At 39.6% G+C, this 21,934-nt stretch overlaps 1 protein-coding gene across 1 annotated transcript in view; it reads left to right on the plus strand.

Annotated features, from left to right (window-relative positions):
• The window catches only part of LOC126175246 (ATP-dependent RNA helicase DHX8), a 142,469-nt gene that overhangs the window by 69,812 nt on the left and 50,723 nt on the right, over window positions 1–21,934 (plus strand). Inside the window, exons 11-12 of the mRNA XM_049921887.1 lie at window positions 11,249–11,496; window positions 18,027–18,145. Of these exons, the coding sequence (XP_049777844.1) occupies window positions 11,249–11,496; window positions 18,027–18,145 (367 nt within the window). The remainder of the gene's footprint in view (window positions 1–11,248; window positions 11,497–18,026; window positions 18,146–21,934) is intronic.

Here is a 21,934-nt window from a genome sequence, read left to right on the forward strand (position 1 = left end):
GTGAAAACCTCTTGGAGAATTGTCCAGTAGTTTTCAAGATATAATGTAAGTGGATACATAAAAAAAATTTACTCACCAGGCACTGGCAGGAGAACACATAAAAAGATATTAAAGTTTGCAAGCTTTTGGAGTCAGTGGCTCCTTCGTCTGGCAGGAAGTCTCAAAGAGGAAGGAAGAGGGGTGAAGGAAAAGGACTGGTGAAGTTTAGGAAAGGGGGTACAGTTCAGAAAAGTCATGCAGAACCCTGTGTCAGGGGGACATCCTGCCCAGTACGTCTCCACTGACCCAGGGTTTGTGTGTCTTTTCCGAACTCTGCCCCTTTTCATATACCTCACCAGACCTTTTTCTTCGCCCCTCTTTTTTCGACTTCAACCCTACTGTCAGAAGAAGGAGCCACTGGCTCTGAAAGCTTACAAACTGCAACATTCACCATGTTGGAAAAGACAGATTTCTACTTAACATAAAGAAGACACGTTAAGTTTCAGAGAGACTCAATTAAAGGAACTTACATACAGCTTTCAGCTACAGCCTTCGTAAAGATAAACACACACCATTCATACACACAAGCAAAGCACACCTCATGCACACGACTGCCATCTCCAGCATCTCAGGCCAGAATGAAACTATCATGTGGGATACAAGCAGCTATCTGGAGGGTGTTCGGAAGGGGAAGGGATAGTAGTGTATGAGTGGGGAGAGAGGCAAATGCTGCCTGGTGGAGTGTGCAGGGACTAGAATGCCAACAAGTGCAGCGTCAAGAGGTTGTGGACAGGTAGGTGGGGAAAGAAGGAGCGAAAAAGGAGAGGAGCGGGGAAAGGTAGGTGGGCGCATTGGCAGAGAGTGCCAAATAAACAGGGTGGGAAACAAGAATGGGGAGGAGGTGGTAGGACATAAGGAGTGGAAACTGTTGGTTGGAGGGTGGATATAGTGTGGTACCAAAGCCTGAGTCTGGGGATAAATAAAGGAGCGGAGAATGTGTTGTAAGGGTAACTCCCATCTGCGCAGTTCAGAAAAGCTGTTGGGGGAGGGAAGGATACAGGTGGCTCGGGTAGTGAAGCAGCCATTGAAATCATGTTATGCCGCAGGGTGGTCTACTTTGCTCGTGGCCACAATTTGCTGGTGGCCGTTCATTCTGGTGGATAGCTGGGTGGTAGTCATACCAATATAGAAAGCTACTCATCACATAGCAGAGATGCTGAGTCACAGATAGGCACAACAAAAAGACTGTCACAAGTAAAGCTTTTGGCCAGCAAGGCCTTCATCAAAAATAGACGACAGACAGAAACACACACACATGCAAATGCAACAGGACTGCAGTCTCTGACAACTGAAGCCACACTGCGAGCAGCAGCACCAGTGCATGATGGGAGCGGTGACTGGGTGGTGGTAAGAAGGAGGCTGGGACAGTGGAGAGAAGGTAAGGCAGTAGTGGGGATGTTAGATGGATGGTAGAAGAGCAGGGCGGGGGGGGGGGGGGGGGTATTGGGAAAGGAGCAGTAAAAAGACTGGGTGCGATGGTCGATGGTGGTATGACGGACGGCTGTGTACTGCTGGAATGGGAACAGTGAAAGGGCTGGATGGGTGAGGACAATGACTAACAAAAGTTGAGGCCAGGAGGGTTATGGGAACATAGGATATATTGCAGGGAAATTTGCCACCTGTGCAATTCAGAAAAGATAGTTTTGATGGGAAGGATCCATATGGCACAGGCTGTGAAGTAGTCATTGAAATGAAGGATGGCACGTTGGGCAGCGTACTCAGCAACAATGTGGTCCACTTGTTTCTTGGTTACTGTTTGTCGGTGGTCATTCATGCAAACAGATAGCTTGTTGGTTGTCAGCTTCAGTCTTATATTATTTCTTAAGGCAATCTTTATAGCTGTACTGAAAGTGCTGTTTGTTGATGGGAGTCATTTCCAGTGTACTACGTAGACAATTTGGGCAATATTGTATTTGATTTGAGAGCCATTAAAGTTTATTTGCAGTTTGGGATTAACCATTTAATTAATTCAGATGGAAACATGAACATTCCATCTTGTTACATTTGGGATTGTTTTCCATTTTCTGTTGTATTCTTCAAGGCTTGCTAGGTCATTTTATAATGCTTGTTCAGTCACTTCTATTGAGTTATGCCTTGTTGTAATTGCTATGCCATCCGCATATGCAAATTTTGTAGAAAATGTTTCCACAATGTCAGCTCTGTGTAGGTTGAAGAGAATGGGGTCCAGTATCAAGTCCTTGAGGCAGCCCATTATTCAGAATTTTCTGTGAGCCTTTATTTTGGCCCAGAAGTATTTGGAAGGATTTGCCACCAAGTTGTTCAGGAGCTTGGCTATTGTTCTACATGAAGAAATTTACATAGCACGCTGTCTGTCCAAATGATATCATAGGTGGCAGTGATGTCTATAAACATGGCTGATATTTTTGTTGTTCCTGGAAACCAGCTGCAGTGTATTTTGTTAGGCAGAGAAGCTGATCTGTGCAGTTTCGGTCTTATCTAAATCCCGCTTGTTCAATTGGAATGCTTCCATTAATAACCTGCATTATTGTGTTAAGAATCAAGCTCTCCAGTAGTTTGTAACAGAAACTTAGAAAGGCTGCAGTTCATAAGCTCTCAATTTTGTCTTTTGTTTCCCTTAGCTTTAGGATGGCCATCACTTTTGCTTTCTGGTGAGCTTTGGAAGATAACTTGATTCCAAAACATCAGAGCAGGAACTGGCTGACCTTTTATTGGCACTTGTACTGAGGTTAGTAAGGAATTCATTGTAGATTTCATCAAAGCCAGGAGATTTGCTTCTTTCTTTAAACTGTGTTCCAAAAGGATAGGGTGAACACAGTGGGTGATGGCGTGTTTGTTGCATTAGAAGTGGTTTGTCTTGTAGAGAAATTGCAGCAGATAGTTCCTATTAGTTATTATGGGCAGAGGTCATTCTTGGCAGCCGGAGTAAAATAATAATTGGGTCCTTTTACCAACCTCCCATCAGGTGTTGCAGTTAGTAAAAGGTTCAAAGAAAATTTGATTTTAATTTCAAAAACGTACGTGACTCAAATAATTACAGTTGGTGGTGACTTTAATTTATCGTCGATGTGTTGGTGAAAATACATATTTAAATCTGGAGGTACACATAAAAAAACCATTCAAAATTGTGCTAAATGCGTTCTCTGAAAATTATTTTGAATAGTTAGTTCATGAACAGTTGTGAAAACACACTTGACCTCTTAGCAACGAATAATCCTGAGCTACTGATGATCATCAAAATGGATACAGTGACTAGTGAACACAGGGTGGTTGTAGCAAGAGTGAATATTGTAATCACCAAATCCTCCAAAAACAAACAAAAAATATACCTATTCAAAAAAGCTGACAAAAGTTCACGTGATATCTTCCTGATGGACAATCTCCACTCCTTCCCAATTAACAATGTAAATGTAGACCATATCTGGCTTGAATTCTAAGAAATAGAATTGACAGTTATCGACAGATTTATACCAAATAAATTAAGAAACAACGGAGCTGATCTCCCATGGTACACAAAATGGGTCAGAACACTGTTGCAGGGGAAAAAATAAATAAATGCAAAATCTCCAAAATTGGTGATCTTTTACAGAACCTCAAAATTTAGCATGGACTTCAATGCGAGATGCTTGTAATAGCTTCAACAATGAAACTTTGTCTTGAAATTTGGCAGAAAATCCAAAGAGGTTCTGGTCATATGGAAAGTGTGGTAGCAGCAAGACACAATCAGTGCCTTCTCTGCGCAGCAGCAACGGAAATACTATCGACAACAGTTCTGCTAAAGCAGAATTTTTTGACACATCCTTCCAAAATTCCTTCACCAAGGAATACAAAGTATGTATCCCAGAATTCGAATCAAGAACAGCTGCCAATGTGAGTAACTTAGAAGTAGATATGCTTGGAGTAGTGAAGCATCTTACATCACTTAATAAAAGCAAGTCTTCTGGTCCAGACTGTGTACCAATAAGTTTCCTTTCAGGATATGCCTCTGCAATAGCTCCCTACTTAACAATCATATACAACCGCTTGCTTGACAAAAGATTCGTACCCAAGGACTCAAAAGATGCACAAGTCACACTGATATTCAAGAAAGGTAGCAGGACTAATCCACTAAATTGCAGGCCCATATCATTAATGTGAGTTATAAGAGTCGAGGGGCATGAGGGGGAAGCAGTGGTTGGGAAGGGAGTGAGACAGGGTTGTAGCTTATCCACAATGTTATTCAATCTATACATTAAGCAACCAGTAAAGGAAACAAAAGAAAACTTTGGAGTAGGAATTAAAATCCATGGAGAAGAAATAAAAGCTTTGAGGTTTGCTAATGCCATTGTAATTCTATCAGAGACAGCAAAGGACCTGGAAGAGCATCTGAATGGAATGGACAATGTCTTGAAAGGAGGCTATTAGATGAACATCAACAAAAGCAAAACGAGGATAATGGAATGTAGTGTAATTAAATCAGGTGATGCTGAGGGAAGTAGATTAGGAAATGAGACAATTAAAGTAGTAGATGAGTTTTGCTATTTGCGGAGCAAAATAATTGATGATGGTTGAAGTAGGGAGGATATAAAATGTAGACTGGCAATGGCAAGAAAAGTGTTTCTGAAAAAGAGAAATTTGTTAACATTAAGTACAGATTTAAGTGTCAGAAAGTCTTTTAAGCTTTCGAAATGTGGTGCTACAGAAGAATGCTGAAGATTAGATGGGTAGATCATGTAACTAATGAGGAGGAACTGAGTAGAATTGGGGAGAAGAGGAACTTGTGACACAACTTGTCTAGAAGAAGGCATAGGTTGATAGGACATGTTCTGAAGTATCAAGGGATCACCAATTTAGTATTGGAGGGCAGTGTGGAGGGTAAAAATTGTAGAGGGAGACCAAGAGATGAATACACTAAGCAGATTTAGAAGGATGTAGGGTGCAGTAGTTATGTGGAAATGAAGAAGCTTGCACAGGATAGAGTAGTATGGAGAGCTGTATCAAACCAGTCTCTGGAATGAAGACAACAACAACAGAAAGTGTAGAGTGCTATTGACAAAAGATTTCAGATTGATGTCGTATTTCTAGAATTCCAGAAGGCTGTGCCACACGAGCAACATGTAGTGAAATTGCATGCTAATGGAATATCATCTCAGTTATGTGACTGAATTCGTGATTTCCTGTCAGATAGGTCACAGTTCATAGTAATTGACGGAAAGTCATCAAGCAAAACAGAAGTGATTTCTGGTGTTCCTCAGAGTAGTGTTAAAGGCCATCTGCTGTTCATTATCTGTATAAATTATTTAGGAGACGATGTGAGCAGCCATCTTAGATGGTTTGCAGATGATGCTATCATTTATTGTCTATTAAAGTTATCAGAAGATTTAAACAAATTGCAAAACAATTTAGAAAAGATATCTCTGCAAAAACTGGCAGTTGACCCTAAATAATACAAAGTGAGAGGTCATCCACATGAGTGCTAAAAGGAATCTGTTAAACTTCATTATGTAGTAAATCAGTCAAATCTAAAGGCTGTAAATGCAACTAAATATCTAGGACTTACCGTTATGAACAACTTAAATTGGATGAATACACTGAAAATGTTGTGGGGAAGGCAAACCAAAGACTGTGTTTTATTGGCAGAACACTTAGAAAATGTAACAGATCCATTAAAGAGACTGCCTACACTATGCATGTCCATCCTCTTTTGGAGTACTGCTGTGCAGTATGGGATCCTTACCAGATAGGATTAATGGAGTGCATCGAGAAAGTACAAAGAAGAGCAGCAATTTTTGTATTATCATTAAATAGCAGAGAATGTGTCACTGACATTATACAAGATTTGGGGTGGACATAATTAAAATGAAGATGTTTTTCGTTGCACCGGAATCTTCTCACAAAATTCCAATCGCCAGCTTTCTCCTCCAAATGAAAAAATATTTAGTTGACACCAAGCTAAACAGGGAGATTGGATCATCGTAATAAAATAAGGGAAATCGGAACTCACACAGAAAGATATAGGTGTTCATTTTTTTCCGTGCACTGTTTGAGATTGGAGTAATGAGAATTATTGTGAAGATGGTTTGATGAAACCTCCGCCAGGCACTTAAGATGTGGTTTGCGGAGTATCCATGTAGATGTAGATGTGGAGTGCTACAGATGTTGCATTGTGTTTTCTTGCAATTTTTTTAAGTGTTTAAGTACTTGTTTAATATCCCTTGTAGGAGCTTAGTCCTTTGGAACTTTTGCTAGTGGTGTTATAAGGATTGATACTTCATTTGCAATCACTCCTTGTTCTACACGAGATATTTGTTAACTGGCTCCCAGCTTCATTAATAGGCTCCATGCATTTCTGATGGAGTTCTTGAAGTCTGTGTTCTCAGACAATTCAGCTCATTGTTGTCTTTGTGGATCATTCGTAGAATAGGTCATCTGCAACTTCGGAATTTCCACTGTCCAGCTCATACAAATTGCTTGCTGTTAATTTTCGCAGGGGATGGGGTATCCATCCAAGGTATTTATCACGATCAGATGTAAAATTAGTCCAGCAAGGCTTCTTGAAGTTCTGTCAGGGCCTAGGAAAGGATCTTATTATTGGAATTCAGATTCCCATTTTCAGTACTATAATGGCATGACCTTAACGTTCTAGGCTTCAATAATAAAACTTAAAGACTGGGACAGCTTGAAGCTTGATGACCCTTCAAAGTTCATTACTTGATCAGCTATTGTTGACTTACATAAAGGATCACTACATTTTCTAAATGATTTTTTGGAAGGTGCAATTAACTTCTTTATTTATGTTTCACAATCACTACAAACATGTCAAACATCAAAATCATGCTTCCACAGGATCTGTAAGCTTTCATAAAAAACTAAAATTTATTAGTACATCATTCTAGCCAGATGCCAAAAACATGCTCAGTACGTTGTTTGTCATAATTTTGTAAACAGGGCACTGCACTTGTCAGGGCACTGCACTTGTCTCAAATTCATGTCAGTGCAGCTAAATACATCATGTGACATTTGTGACACAGAATGCGGTACATACATCAATAAATGTTTAATTCCATTCCTAATTGAGTGTTCAGAGAACTGGGAAATTTAAGAGATGATCTACAACTTTTGAATTCTAAGTGAAAAGAGTGGAAAGGCTGCCTTGTGGCACACTCCATTTACTGCCCACTAGAGACAGTGATTTGTTACCTGACCTCATGGACTGCTCTCCCCTCTTCGTCCTTCTTTGTACATATAGGATTTATTTGAAGTTAAGTACCCAGACATCAGTTTTCAAAACAGGACACACTTCTCAAAAACACTCGAAAAATCCGTGCACTGTAGCACACAAAGTATAAAGCAGTGGTAGTATTTTAACAGAATAGTCTTTAGCTAAATTTGTAGTGTTATAGCCTTCAAATTGTGAAGTTGTGTGTTTAATTCTCACTAAAAGAATTATTTTTCTTTTATTTGCATTCTATATTTTTCAAATTAAAATAATGGGTTCCTGTTGTCATGTCCTAGTTCATGAATCACGGGCAACGTATGAGTGGCCACCAAGTAAGTGGTCCTGACAGTCGGGATACCAGTTACTTTGGAATAAGACTGGGCATCGTGGACTTATTCTGAGTTGTGGTCACCTTTGTGCTCATACGGCAAAGACTACTAAATCCACCGGTTAGTCCTTCGACCGTTAGGGGTAAAACTCAATGGGACTCGGGGCAAATAAGGCTAGCAACATGCTTCCCTGGTACTTTAAATATGATGCTGGCAACAATCAGAGCAAAATGCTTTGGACATTTGGAGGTGACGGTGTCCCACCTCTAACTGACAAACCAGGGACTCCTAAGATATGACTTGGCAAACAAATGGCAATGAGATGGGGAGCTATTAATATCAATGGGGGCTACTCTGGGAAGAAGGTAGAGCTGGCAGAGGCTGCAAGTAAGATGGGGCTGGACGTTTTAGCTGTTAGTGACATTCAGGTAAGGGGTGAGAAAGAAGAGTAAGTGGGAGAATACAGGGTCCTGTCAAAGCAGGAATAGCACAGTGGGGTGTAGGGCTTTACATCAGGAAAGAAATGGAACCCAGTGTAGTTGCAATAAGGTATGTAAACGAACGACTGATGTGGATAGATTTGACAGTGTCTAGCAAGAAAATTAGGATTGTGTCAGTATATTCACATTGTGAAGGGACAGATCAAGATAAGATGGATAGTTTTTATGATGCACTCAGTGATGTAGTTGTTAGAGTAAAGGACAAGGACAGTGTTCTGCTCATGGGTGATTTTAATGCCAGGATTGGAAATCGAACAGAAGGGTATGAAAAGGTTATGGGTAAATTTGGAGAGGATATGGAGGCCAACAGGAACGGGAAACAACTCTTGGATTTCTGTGCCAGTATGGGCTTAGTAATCACAAACTCCTTTTTTAAACATAAGAACATTCACCGGTATACTTGGGAAGGCAGGGGAACCAGATCTGTCATTGACTATATAATAACAGATCAGGAATTCAGGAAGGCTGTGAGGGACACATGTGTATTCAGGGGATTCTTTGATGACACTTATCATTATTTAATCTGCAGTGAAATTGGGATTGTGAGGCCGAAAGTGCAGTAGGTCAGGTCCATATGTAGGAGGATAAGAGTGGAGAAACTTCAGGATAAGGAAATCAGTCACAAGTACATAACAGTGATCTCAGAAAGGTACCACTTAGTTGAATGTAGTCAGTTACAGTCATTGGGAAAGGAATGGCCAAGGTACAGGGACACAGTACTAGAAGTTGCTAAAGAATGTTTTGGAACAGTAGTATGTAAAGGTAGGATGAAGCAAACAGCTTGGTGGGATGACACAGTCAAGGCAGCCTGTAAAAGGAAAAAGAAGGCATATCAAAAATGGCTACATACTAGAACTCAGGTAGACAGAGAAAGTTATGTTGAAGAAAGAAACAAAGCCAAACAGATAATTGCAGCATCCAAGAAGAAATCTTGGGAAGACTTTGGAAACAGGTTGGAGACTTTGGGTCAAGCTGGTGGAAAACCATTCTGGAGTGTAATTAGCAGTCTTCGAAAGGGAGGTAAGAAGGAAATGACAAGTATTTTGGACAGGTCAGGAAAACTGCTGGTGAATCCTGTGGATTCCTTGGGCAGATGGAGGGAATATTTCGAACAGTTGCTCAATGTAGGTGAAAATACGATCAGTAATGTTTCAGATTTCGATGTACAATGGGATAGGAGTGATGATGGAAATAAGATCACATTTGAGGAAGTGGAGAAAATGGTCAATAGATTGCAGTGCAATCAAATACAGTGGAATGTCAGGTCTTAAATGGCTACACAGAATAATTGAAATGGCCTGGGAGTCGGGACAGGTTCCATCAGGCTGGACAAAAGCAGTAATCACACCAATCTTTAAACATGGAAACAGAAAAGATTGTAACAACTACAGAGGTAGGTATTGTTGAAAGGAAAGTGCGAGTATTAGTTGAGGACCAATTGGATGAAAATCAGTGTGGGTTTAGGCCTCTTAGATGTTGTCAGGACCAGATCTTTAGCTTACGGCAAATAATGGAGTAGTGTTATGAGTGGAACAGGGAATTGTATCTATGCTTTATAGATCTAGAAAAGGCCTATGACCGGGTTCCTAGGAGGAAGTTATTGTCTGTTCTACGAGATTATGGAATAGGAGGCAAACTTTTGCAAGCAATTAAAGGTCTTTACATGGATAGTCAGGCAGCAGTTAGACTTGATGGCAAATTGAGTTCATGGTTCAGAGTAGTTTCAGGGGTAAGACAAGGCTGCAACCTGTCTCCACTGTTGTTCATATTATTTATGGATCATATGTTGAAAACAATAGACTGTCTGGGTGAGATTAAGATATGTGAACACAAAATAAGCAGTCTCGCATATGTGGATGACTTAGTTGTGATGGCAGATTCGATTGAAAGTTTGCAAAGTAATATTTCAGAGCTAGATCAGAAATGTAAGGACTATGGTATGAAGATTAGCATCTCCAAAATGAAAGTAATGTCAGTGGAAAAGAGATATAAACGGATTGAGTGCTAAATAGGAGGAACAAAGTTAGAACAGGTGGACGGTTCCAAGTACTTAGGATGCAGATACTCACAGGATGGCAACATAGTGAAAGAACTGGAAGCGAGGTGTAGTAAAGCTAATGCAGTGAGCGCTCAGCTACGATTTACTCTCTTCTGCAAGAAGGAAGTCAGTACCAAGATTAAGTTATTTGTGCACCGTCCAATCTTTCGACCAACTTTGTTGTATGGGAGCGAAAGCTGGGTGGATTCAGGTTACCTTATCAATAAGGTTGAGGTTACGGATATGAAGGTAGCTAGGATGATTGCAGGTACTAGTAGATGGGAACAATGGCAGGAGGGTGTCCACAATGAGGAAATCAAAGAAAAACTGGGAATGAACTCTATAGATGTAGCAGTCAGGGCGAACAGGCTTAGATGGTGGGGTCATGTTACACGCATGGGAGAAGCAAGGTTATCCAAGAGACTCATGGGTTCAGCAGTAGAGGGTAGGAGGAGTCGGGGCAGACCAAGGAGAAGGTACCTGGATTCGGTTAATAATGATTTTGAAGTAATAGGCTTAACATAAGAAGAGGCACCATTGTTAGCACTGAATAGGGGATCATGGAGGAATTGTATAAGGGGGACTATGCTCCAGACTGAATACTGAAAGGCATAATCAGTCTTAAATGATGATGATGATGATGATGATGAATAATTATGTGAAATTTGATCATTGTTTTTAAATTTTTGTTAAACAGGTGTAATTCAGTATTTGTTATTAACATTTCAGTTTGATAATAAATATAGAAATAAAATAAAACAGTTGCTTCTAGCAAGAACCAAACATGTATCCTTGGAATATGAAGACTAGAATGCTACACAGTTAGTTATGAATGATACTGTTAAAATTCAAATTTTAAATTTTTAAGAAGTATGTTGTCATATTGTTTTTGGAAAATGATGTCTAGGCACTGACCTTCAAATCTTATAAGTAGAAAGAAAACTGAAGAGGGCCAATCTATAAGAGCCTCTTGGAAGCTATATGTGATCTTTGTAAATATTGTTTTTGGAAACTGATGTTCGGGCACTGACCTTCAAGTCCTATAAGTAGGAAGAAAATTGAAGAGGGCCTGTCTATAACATCCTCTTGGGAGCTATATGTGATCTTTGTAAATGACTACTGATTTGCAAGACATGCAGTACTGTTTATTTATTTTTGTTTTCAGGCTGTGACAGAAAACCAAATTCTTATTGTAATAGGTGAGACTGGATCAGGAAAAACAACCCAGATTACCCAGTATTTAGCCGAAGCTGGTTTCACAAGCAGAGGAAAAATTGGCTGTACACAGCCCAGGAGAGTCGCTGCTATGTCTGTTGCAAAGAGAGTTGCTGAAGAATTTGGATGTCGACTTGGTCAGGAGGTGGGTTACACCATCAGATTTGAAGACTGTACCAGTCCTGAAACTGTAATCAAGTGAGTCAGTCCTTCCTCTATGTCTATTTTGCACATTCTCTTAACCATAGATTTGTAGCATACATTTCTCTTAGCTATGTGCAAGACTTGCTTCTACCATAATCTCAAGTAGTTACATGCTTCCCGCAAAAAATGGAAGACTTGACATTTGTCACAAGCTAAAATTGTTTGCCTAGCTGGGGCTACAGTCTGTATCCCTACCTTTTCTGAGCACTGCACTACTAATTGCAATATCCATGTACATGTCACAGATTGACTCAAAACTTTGACTTGCATCTTGTTTCTTTCTATACTTTCATAGAAATTCTTGTGCTATGCTGCAGCACTAGCACCTCTGGGAAAATGTATACAGCGGAGTGTTTGACTCAGCCGCAGCTTCAGGGACACTCAGTTTCAATTTGTTGCAAATGTTCATTGCATTGTATACTTCACTAAAGAGTAGAGAATAGTGCCTCAGTGGAAGACTAACAGTTTATATAATTAATATATCTAAAAACAAAGAAGCTGTAACTTACCAAACGAATGCGTTGGTATGTTGATAGAGACAATATAAACAATAAAAAACACACAAACACACACACACAATTTTCAATTTTTCGCAACCCAAGGTTGCTTCATCAGGAAAGGGGGAAGGAGAGGGAAAGACGAAAGGATGTGGGTTTTAAGGGAGAGAGTAAGGAGTCATTGCAATCCCGGAAGCGGAAAGACTTACCTTAGGGGGAAAAAGGACAGGTATACACTCGCACACCACACATATCCCTCCGCACAAATACACCACCACCTATTCCAGTCCAGCCACTAACATCACCTATCCCATCAAAGGCAGGGCTACCTGTGAAACCAGTCATGTGATTTACAAGCTAAGCTGTTACCTCTGTGCTGCATTCTATGTAGGCATGACAACCAACAAGCTGTCTGTCCGCATGAATGGCCACCGACAAACTGTGGCCAAGTAACAAGTGTACCACCCTGTTGCTGAACATGCTACGAAACATGATATCCCTTGTCTTAAATATTTTATTTTTCATTCAGTGACTAGATTCAGGCCGAGACCCATTTTCAAATTAACCTACAGGGCAGAAATCAAATTTACACTCATGCATAATACAGTAATTACTGAATTCTTAAGTATATGCCAAAGATACAGAACATATCATTTTAAACTTACATAACAAAGTCAGAAACGGCATTTCCGAAGATGTCAAAAAATTTGTAATGTACATTCACAGTGCTTGCAGATAACTGGCAGTTTACTCCTTCCTCTGTCGTAAGGGAACTGCAGGAAGGGGGCGCCCTGTCAGGATACAGGAAACCTTTTTATTTATTAAAATCTTCTCCATCCATCAGTAATACAACAATTCATACAATAATCATACAGGTCCATAATAAAATTCATACTTTTTAAAAAATCTGTGCCAAAAAGAGTCAAATACTTAAAATCACTGACCAGTAGTACACAAAAGCACCGCATATGGTGAGTATTACAGATTTGTATACCATGTAGGTACATAAAAATGATTAAATGTGAACAGCAACAACAGTACTGAAAAACAGTTGAACTTTTTAAATCTTTACCAAAAAGAGTCAAATACCTAATACCACTGACCAGTAATATACGGCAGCACCATATACGGCGTGTATTACAATGTTGTATGTTGGTACGTAAAAATCATTAATTGTGAACAGTGACATTAATATTAAAAGAAAACAAAAAGAGATTTAAATCCTCATCATTTCCGACCATTTACAAGCATAAAAATTTTTATCACACCGAACATTACAAATTCCACTTAGATAAAACAACTTTTTCATAATATGCCATGTAAAACAGACATTAAACCACAAATTGTCCTTTTTCAAAGCACCAAAAGTATACTTGCCATCCAGAGGAAGACATAGCAGAACCATACCCCACAGACATGTAGGGTGTGTGTGTGTTTATAGGGGGTGGAGCGGGGGGGATGTGGATGGAGGGCTGGGAAATGGGGAGCGGACGAGCATGAAGTTGAAGGAGCAAAAAAAAAAGAGAGAGAGAGAGAGAGATTATCTGGGGTAATAAGAGAAAATTACTGAAAATTGGACCAGAAATGACTATACACCATTTCTTTACAATCTAATAAATAATAGCTGCCAAGTACAACAGAGAAACTATTTGTTACTCACGAGTAATCATACAGGTAACATAAGCTAACAGAAAGGAACCCAAACAACTTTTTAAAATAATTTAGTGGTAAAGGCCACATAATCAACCATTAACCGAGCTTCATAGTATGCCGTACACATCATACCACAAGCAGCATAAAGGTACAACATACAACAAATAAACTTTATCATCCAATCAGCAGCAGCCTATAGTCACCACAGACAGTAGTACATAATTAAAATAAGTGCTGTACTCCTCAGTACCTCAGCAATAGAATATAATACCATTCCGGCAAGAAAGAAATAGTTCTAAAGTAAGAGAAGAGTAAGCAGAGTCACAAAAATAACTTAAGAAAGATTTATTACAACATGTTTATAAAGTGAGAAGAAAATCAGTGATTAAATAAAGTGTAAGTGCAAGTGATTTACTGGAAATGAAATGCTAGAAAAACAGAGGACAACTGATGGAAATTTTAAGCTGAAATTGGTTTTAAGTGAAAATTATGTGACATGCAAAGTCTGAACTACATTATGGAGAAATGAGAGGCTGAAAGTTATATATAGAAAGTCACTGTTAAACACAGAGAAAATACAATACCTCTACAAAGGGTGTCAGTTTACTGAAATCTTATATGAGACTACAGTATGTCATACATACTAACATTTAATGAATGAATATAAGACAAGAAATACTTGCAGAAATGTACATTAGAGAAGATGTACCAGCTTATCATAAGAAAGAATTATTAGGTCTACCAATAAATAAGTGAGCTAATACATCTGAGGACTATCACAAAATCAATTTCGTACATTATGTACTGTCATTAATTGCTATACATCTGACTGTATTGCACATACTGTAAAATATGCAATGCATTTTAGGAAATGAGAAAGGGTGGTGGAAGGGGCAGTGGAGGGGGGTGAGGGTGGGGGTGGGGGGAGAAGGAAGCACAACTTTCTGGTGGTAGCCATATAGGTAAAAAACCCGTAAACTGAACTCAGTACATGACAGTGAACCCAGGAAGCAAAATGCCACTATGAAAATATTAGAAAATGAGTAGAGAGTAGAAGGGGAGGGGGGATGAAGTAAACAGCACTGGTGGGTGAAGCCCCAGTGTACAGGAGTTTGTGGTCCAGAGGTTGTTGGAAGTAACAACGGTATTGGTAGTAGGGGTTGAGAGTATAAACCACACATCATTCTGGAACAGAGCAAAGAACCAACTAAATTGAAAAATGACTCGTTTGTTCAACGCTTTATCTGGCTCCTTTATTTAATGCCTAAAAATCTCAAGTTTCTCCAAAATATCCAACTGCTTACATTTTGATGCATGATGCAAAACTTTAAGTGTATTATCTATGGTACCAACCTGATGCTGTCTGAACGCAGTCCTATTAGAAGGATCTACATGTTCTTTAAAGCGGATGACAAAACTTCTACCCATTTGTCCAATATAAAATGGTTCACAGGATCCACATTGCAACTTATATATGCCGGACCCCAGCTTTTCAAACCTATGTTTCAACTTATACCTTAGTTGCCCCCTCATATGGAATCCTACCTTAAATCATTTTGGACAGGAGCGGGCCAACTTTTTGAAGATTGAGCCCCTATATTGCATCATTAGATACTTCCTTATATCATCTGTGGTTTCACATGCCTATGCTTCCTGTACAAACTGGAGACCAGTGACTGCTTATAGCCATTAGCCACCACAACCTGCTTCGAAATTTTTAACTCTTTATCAACTTCTTTCTCATTTAGAGGCAAACTCAACAGTCATGCTATCATAGTATTTTCACCCCATTCACCATCTTGGTCGTACCACTTCAATAATTTGCATCCTGACTTTAACACATGTTAAACTTGTAGTAAATGCTTAAGTAAATGCTCCATTTCCCCCATAATAATGGAGAAAATAATAAGCTTAAAACGAACTGAATTAACTTTATTTTTGCTTTTCTTGTCTTATTGTCATACAATTGAATTGTGCCTTTCTGCTTTCTTCACTGACTTCATTGTGTCATCGTTTTTCTGCTTGTTTATTGTGTTCTGTTGTTTTAACTACTGTTATCAGTTGTTTGGTTCTTTTTATTTTACTTTGCTGTGAACACTGCTTTGCATTTGCAAAATTATTGTAGCTGTATTACAACTCATTGAATTTTTAAAAGAGAGGACAAGTCATATAGCATTATTGGCTGAGAGACCATAAGGTGCATTAGAAGTTGTATCTTAAATGTAGATGACTGCAATTTTGTTTGTTTGTTTGTTTGTGTGTGTGTGTGTGTGTGTGTGTGTGTGTGTGTGTGTGTGTGTCTGAGTGAGTGCGCACGCATGCGTGTCATTTTTGTGTTGTAAGATGATGATGATGATGATGATGATGACGATGATGATGATAAGGGTGAGGAAAGGGAGAGGATGAGACTTTGTTCCAGGACTTTGCCTACCCTCTGCCATGCACTTAAATGTGATTTGCAGAGTATCTATGTAGATGTTGATGTACTCTGCTGAAGTAATCCCAGTGGACTGTTGGGCTTAATTTTTCCATCAGAGGGATGTATCACTATCAATAGTGTCACATGCCCTCTCTTTATAAAACACCATGGAAGTTTGAAATTTAATTCACTACATTGAGGCAACTTTATCCTAAATCTACTTTTCTCTTGTCAGCCAAATAGTGATGGCAAAAAACTTCTTCTGCCGCCAGGATTTGAACCAGTTACTTTGAATCAGGCATAGCAGCCTCTATGTGTATTAGTGATCTCAGTCACTAAGGCAGGGTTTACAAGGAAAGCTAAGACAACTGTTGTATTTGCAATACTGTCAGATATATAGCAATTAATGACAGTACATAATGTACGAAATTGATTTTGTGATAGTCCTCAGATGTATTAGCTCACTTATTTATTGGTAGACCTAATAATTCTTTCTTACGATAAGCTGGTACATCTTCTCTAATGTACATTTCTGCAAGTATTTCTTGACTTGTATTCATTCAGTAAATGTCAGTATGTATGACATACTGTAGTCTCATAAATGATTTCAGTAAACTGACACCCTTTTTAGAGGTATTGTATTTTCTCTGTGTTTAACAGTGACTTTCTATATATAACTTTCAGCCTCTCATTTCTCCATAATGTAGTTCAGACTTTGCATGTCACATAAGTTTCACTTAAAACCAATTTCAACTTAAAATTTCTGTCAGTTGTCCTCTGTTTTTCTAGCATTTCATTTCCAGTAAATCACTTGCACTTACACTTTATTTAATCACTGATTTTCTTCTCACTTTATAAACATGTTGTAATAAATCTTTCTTAAGTTATTTTTGTGACTCTGCTTACTCTTGTCTTACTTTAGAACTATTTCTCTCTTGCCTGAATGTTGTGCTAACTGTGATATTTTCATTTTTAAGCAGTTTTTCAGACAGTATTCAATAAACATGTATCTTGTATTTTTTCCTGTCAGTTGTTGCAAGAGTAATGTTAACCACCTACAAATCGATGTAATTGTTTCTGCTTGTACCTCCATATTCATAAAGATCCTGACCATTCTTGTCTTTCACTATATTTTCTGACAAAATGTTTCTTGCTTTTATGCTTGATGTAAATGTGTCGGACTTAACTAAGCCATCAGATTTCTAATTTTTAGCTCTCAACATGTTATGTTCTGGTTCAGAATTATACTGTTTTTGTAGCATCTATTAAAATACCTGTTGTTATTATTTCCCTTCATCAGACCTTTAGAATGGCTTTCTAACTGAAAAATAATTGGGTGCACTAACTCTGTATTTGTTTTCATAACACTGATTGCAATGTGTATTTACTTTTTTTGCTGGGTTAATTTTTTTAAGAGTTTCACATTTTAAGATAATCAGGAGAAATTATGTAAATAAATAAAAGCTTTAACAATGTCAAAGAGGCAAATTTCTTGCTTTAATATTATTGGCAACAGAATCTATGAAAAGGAGGAATAGAAAATACTATGATCAGCTTGACTGAAGTGTAATATAAGTGAAGGTTGTGGATTTGGAAATAGTCTGTAAATAAAGTTTTTTAAAATGTGTAATCAATCTCCCTTGTAAGATGAAAATGAGATTCTGTTTTAAATGCACCCCCCCCCTCCTCCTCCTCCTCCCCCCCCCCCCCCACACACACACATCTGTAGCAGCACTGTGTAAACACAATTCTAATTAATAACAGTAATAATAATAATAATAACAATAACAATAATAGTAGTAGTAATTGAAATGTCAAAAGTTACTTCAATTTTATTGTTTGTCATTTTTAAGTGTCAGCTAACTAACTACACATGACTGGTTGTCAGTCTTCATTTTAAATGTAAGGATATTACATTCATGAAAGAAAAAAAATGTTTGTGTGTTTCTTTTCAGATACATGACAGATGGTATGCTGCTGAGGGAATGTCTTGTTGATTTGGATCTCAAATACTATTCTGTGATAATGTTGGATGAGGCTCATGAGAGGACAATTCATACAGATGTATTGTTTGGTAGGTAGTTCACTTCACTCTTACAATAATAGTAATAATAATAATAATAATGGAAAATCTGGGATGGAATATAACAACAATATGAAAAGGATAGTCGCTACTCACTGTATAGTAGTAGAGATGCTGAGTCACAGATAGGCACGACAAAAGGACTGTCACAAAATGAGCTTTCAGCCAACAAGGCCTTTGTTGACTGGAATACTCTCTTTCAAATTCTGAAGGTGGCAGGGGTAAAATACAGGGAGCGAAAGGTTAGTTACAATTTGTACAGAAACCAGATGGCAGTTATAAGAACTGAGGGGCATGAAAGGGAAGTAGTGGTTGGGAAGGGAGTGAGACAGGGTTGTAGCCTATCCCTGATGTTATTCAGTCTGTATATTGAGCAAGCAGTAAAGGAAACAAAAGATAAATTCAGAGTAGGAATTACAATCCATGGAGAAGAAATAAAAACTTTGAGATTCGCTGATGATATTGTAATTCTGTCAGTGACAGCAAAGGACCTGGAAGAGCAGTTGAATGGAATGGACAGTGTCTTGAAAGGAGGATGTAAGATGAACATCAACAAAAGCAAAATGAGGATGATGGAATGTAGTCGAATTAAATCGGGTGATGCTGCGGGAATTAGATTAGGAAATGAGACACTTAAAGTAGTAAATGAATTTTGCTATTTGGGGAGCAAAATAACTGATGAAATAGAGAGGATATAAAATGTAGACTGGCAATGGCAAGGAAAGCATTTCTGAAGAAGAAAAATTTGTTCAACATCGAGTATAGATTTAAATCTCAGGAAGTTGTTTCTAAAAGTATTTGTGTGGAGTGTAGCCATCTATGGAAGTGAAACGTGGAAAATAAATAGTTTAGACAAGAAGAGAATAGAAGCTTTCGAAATGAGGTGCTATAGGAGAATGCTGAAGATTAGATTGGTAGACCATATAACTAATGAGGAGGTATTGAATGGAATTAGGGAGAAGAGAAATTTGTGGCACACCTTGACTAGAAGAAGGGATCGGTTGGTAGGACATGTTCTGAGGCATCAAGGGATCACTAATTTAGTGTTGGCGGTCGCTGAGATGCTGGCGTCGGTGTCTGTGTTTGCATTGGTGTAATTGCCTCATCTGCCCTGGTCACCCGTTCATTTTCTTTGCTGAGCATCTTTTTAATGAGACTCAATGCTGCTTCCCATGCCTTGCTGAGGATGTAATCTCGGTTGATGAGTCCGTACCTGGTAAGAATTTTGATAGCCTCTCTAATGACGCTGTCCCAGTGTTTAGATGTCTGTGCCAAGACCCAGGTATGTTAGTAGGCCATTTTGTGATTTTCAGATAAACATTGCTCTGCAACCGCCGATTTGTTGGGGGTGCCTAAGTTGAGTGTGCCTCTGATGTTCTCGGCAATGATCTTCGATGGTGCGCACTGTCTATCCAATATAAGTCTTCCCACATTGACACGGAATCTGGTATATGCTGGCCTTTCGCAAACTGACATCATCTTTGACACTTCCCAATAATGCTCGTGTTTTATTTGGCGGGCAAAACAGTTCTTACTCGGGGTTTCCTCAATATTTGTCCTATTTTCCCCGATAGTGCACCAGTATACAGTATATATGCAGTGTCTATATCTTCCCCCATGACTTCTTCCATCTCCACATGCTATACTGTAGAGATGGGGCGGAGAGCATGTCTGATATGCCATTCTGCGTACCCGTTTATACGGAATACAGTTTTGAGGTGTTCCAGCTCATGGGTCAGACTCACTGCATCAGAGATGGTGCATGCCCTGTGCACCAGTGTTTTTAGCACCCCATTCGTTTGCGAAGGATGGTGGCAGCTATTCACATGCAAATACAGGTCGTTGTGCGTTTTCTTCCTGTATACCCCATGTCCCAGGGTGCCATCTGCTTTTCTTTTGACGATGATGTCCAGGAATGGTAATCTTCCTTCTGCTTCGGTCTCCGTAGGGAATTTGATGTTCGGATGTGGGTTTCCATTTGGATGACGCCAAAGCTTCCTTCTCGAAGTAATCCATATAGAAATTCGCGACCACAGGCGAGAGTGGGCTCCTCATTGCGACTCCTTCTGTTTATTCACAGTATTCTCAATTAAAGAGAAAATACATGGAAGTCAGAACATGCCTGAAAAGTTCGGTCATCTTCTCATCAAATTTCTGTGCAATAAGCTCAACTGACTCTCAAAGAGGCACCCTGGTGAATAATGAAACGTCAAAATGCACCAGGATATCTGAGTTTTTCAGCTTGAAGTTGTTGGGACATTTTACGAAATCCACAGAATTACGAATGTGATGAAGGCATTTACCCACATAAAAAAAAAGCACTCTGTCTTCAGGCCACATGCGGCCCACCGGGACCATCCGACTGCCGTGTCGTCCTCAGCTGAGGATGCGGATAGGAGGGGCGTGTAGTCGGCACACTGCTCTCCCGGTCGTTATGATGGTTTTCTTTGACCAGAGCCACTACTGTTCGGTCAAATAGCTCCTCAATTGGCATCACGAGGCTGAGTGCACCCCGAAAAATGGCAACAACGCATGGCGGCCTGTATGGTCACCCATCAAAGTGCCTGCCACGCCCGACAGCGCTTAACTTCGGTGATCCGTCGGGAACCGGTGTATACAATGCGGCAATGCCGTTGCCTTATTTATCCACATAAGGGCTTAGTAATTCTGCCAAGTATTTGGCCAGCAAATATCTAGGTGCCTTAATGTTGCTGACAATTGGGCGTAACGGTACCCTTCTTTGTGCACTTTAGGGAGTCCATAAAGTTTTGGCAAACAGGTCCGTGAGGTGTCAATTTCTTGGTGACACACTCTGGTAAATCCGTGTCCTTGAGAAGAATCCTAGTCTTGTCCTCCACCTTCTTTCTGGGATCAGCATTGATCTTCCTCTAAGGTTCGTCATTTCATAGGCTGTGCATCTTCTCAATGTAGTCCTTATGGCAAAGAACAGCTGTAGCATTGCCTTTGTCAGCCGGTAAGACGACAATCTCAGGGCTCTATCTCAGGTCTCGAATGGCTGTCCTCTCCCTGCTGGTAATATTCAACCTTATTGGTTTAGATCTCGAGCACAGCAGGTTTCCTGGCATACTTCTTCAGCTGTTTCAGGTGGTAGTCATGCAGCAACCTGTTCAACTGCACTGACAGTGTCTGCTACCAGCATGAACATAGGTGTGGGAGCAGAATTAAGTCCCTTCTGTGGAGTTTGTAAAATGTCTTGACAACTTCAAGCTGAAAGACTCAGATATCCTGGTGAGTGTTGACGTTGTTTCATTATTCACCAGGGTGCCTCTTCGAGAGTCAGTTGAGCTTATTGCACAGAAATTTGCGAGTAGACGACCGACCTTTTCAGGCATGTTCTGACCTCCACATATTTTCTCTTTAATGGAGAATACTATGGACAAACAGAAGGAGCTGCAATGGGGAGCCCACTCTCGCCTGAGGTCACGAATTTCTATATGGAGTACTTCAATGAGGAAGCTTTGCCGTCATCCAAATGGAAACCCACTTGTTTTCTCCATTATGTGGATGACATGTTTGTGATCTGGCCCCATGGAAAGGAGAAGCTCCTAGACCTTCTTACACACTTTAACTCCATACATCCAAATATCAAATTCCCTATGGAGACCGAAGCAGAAGGAAGGTTACCATTCCTGGACATCATGGTCAAAAGAAGAGCAGATGGCACTCTGGGCCACAGGGTATACAGGAAGAAAATGCACACCGACCTCTATTTGCATGGGGACAGCTGCCACCACCCTTCACAGAGCAATGGGGTGCTAA

The sequence above is a fragment of the Schistocerca cancellata genome, chromosome 3, assembly GCF_023864275.1.
Source record: "Schistocerca cancellata isolate TAMUIC-IGC-003103 chromosome 3, iqSchCanc2.1, whole genome shotgun sequence".
NCBI classification, from domain to species: domain Eukaryota; kingdom Metazoa; phylum Arthropoda; class Insecta; order Orthoptera; family Acrididae; genus Schistocerca; species Schistocerca cancellata.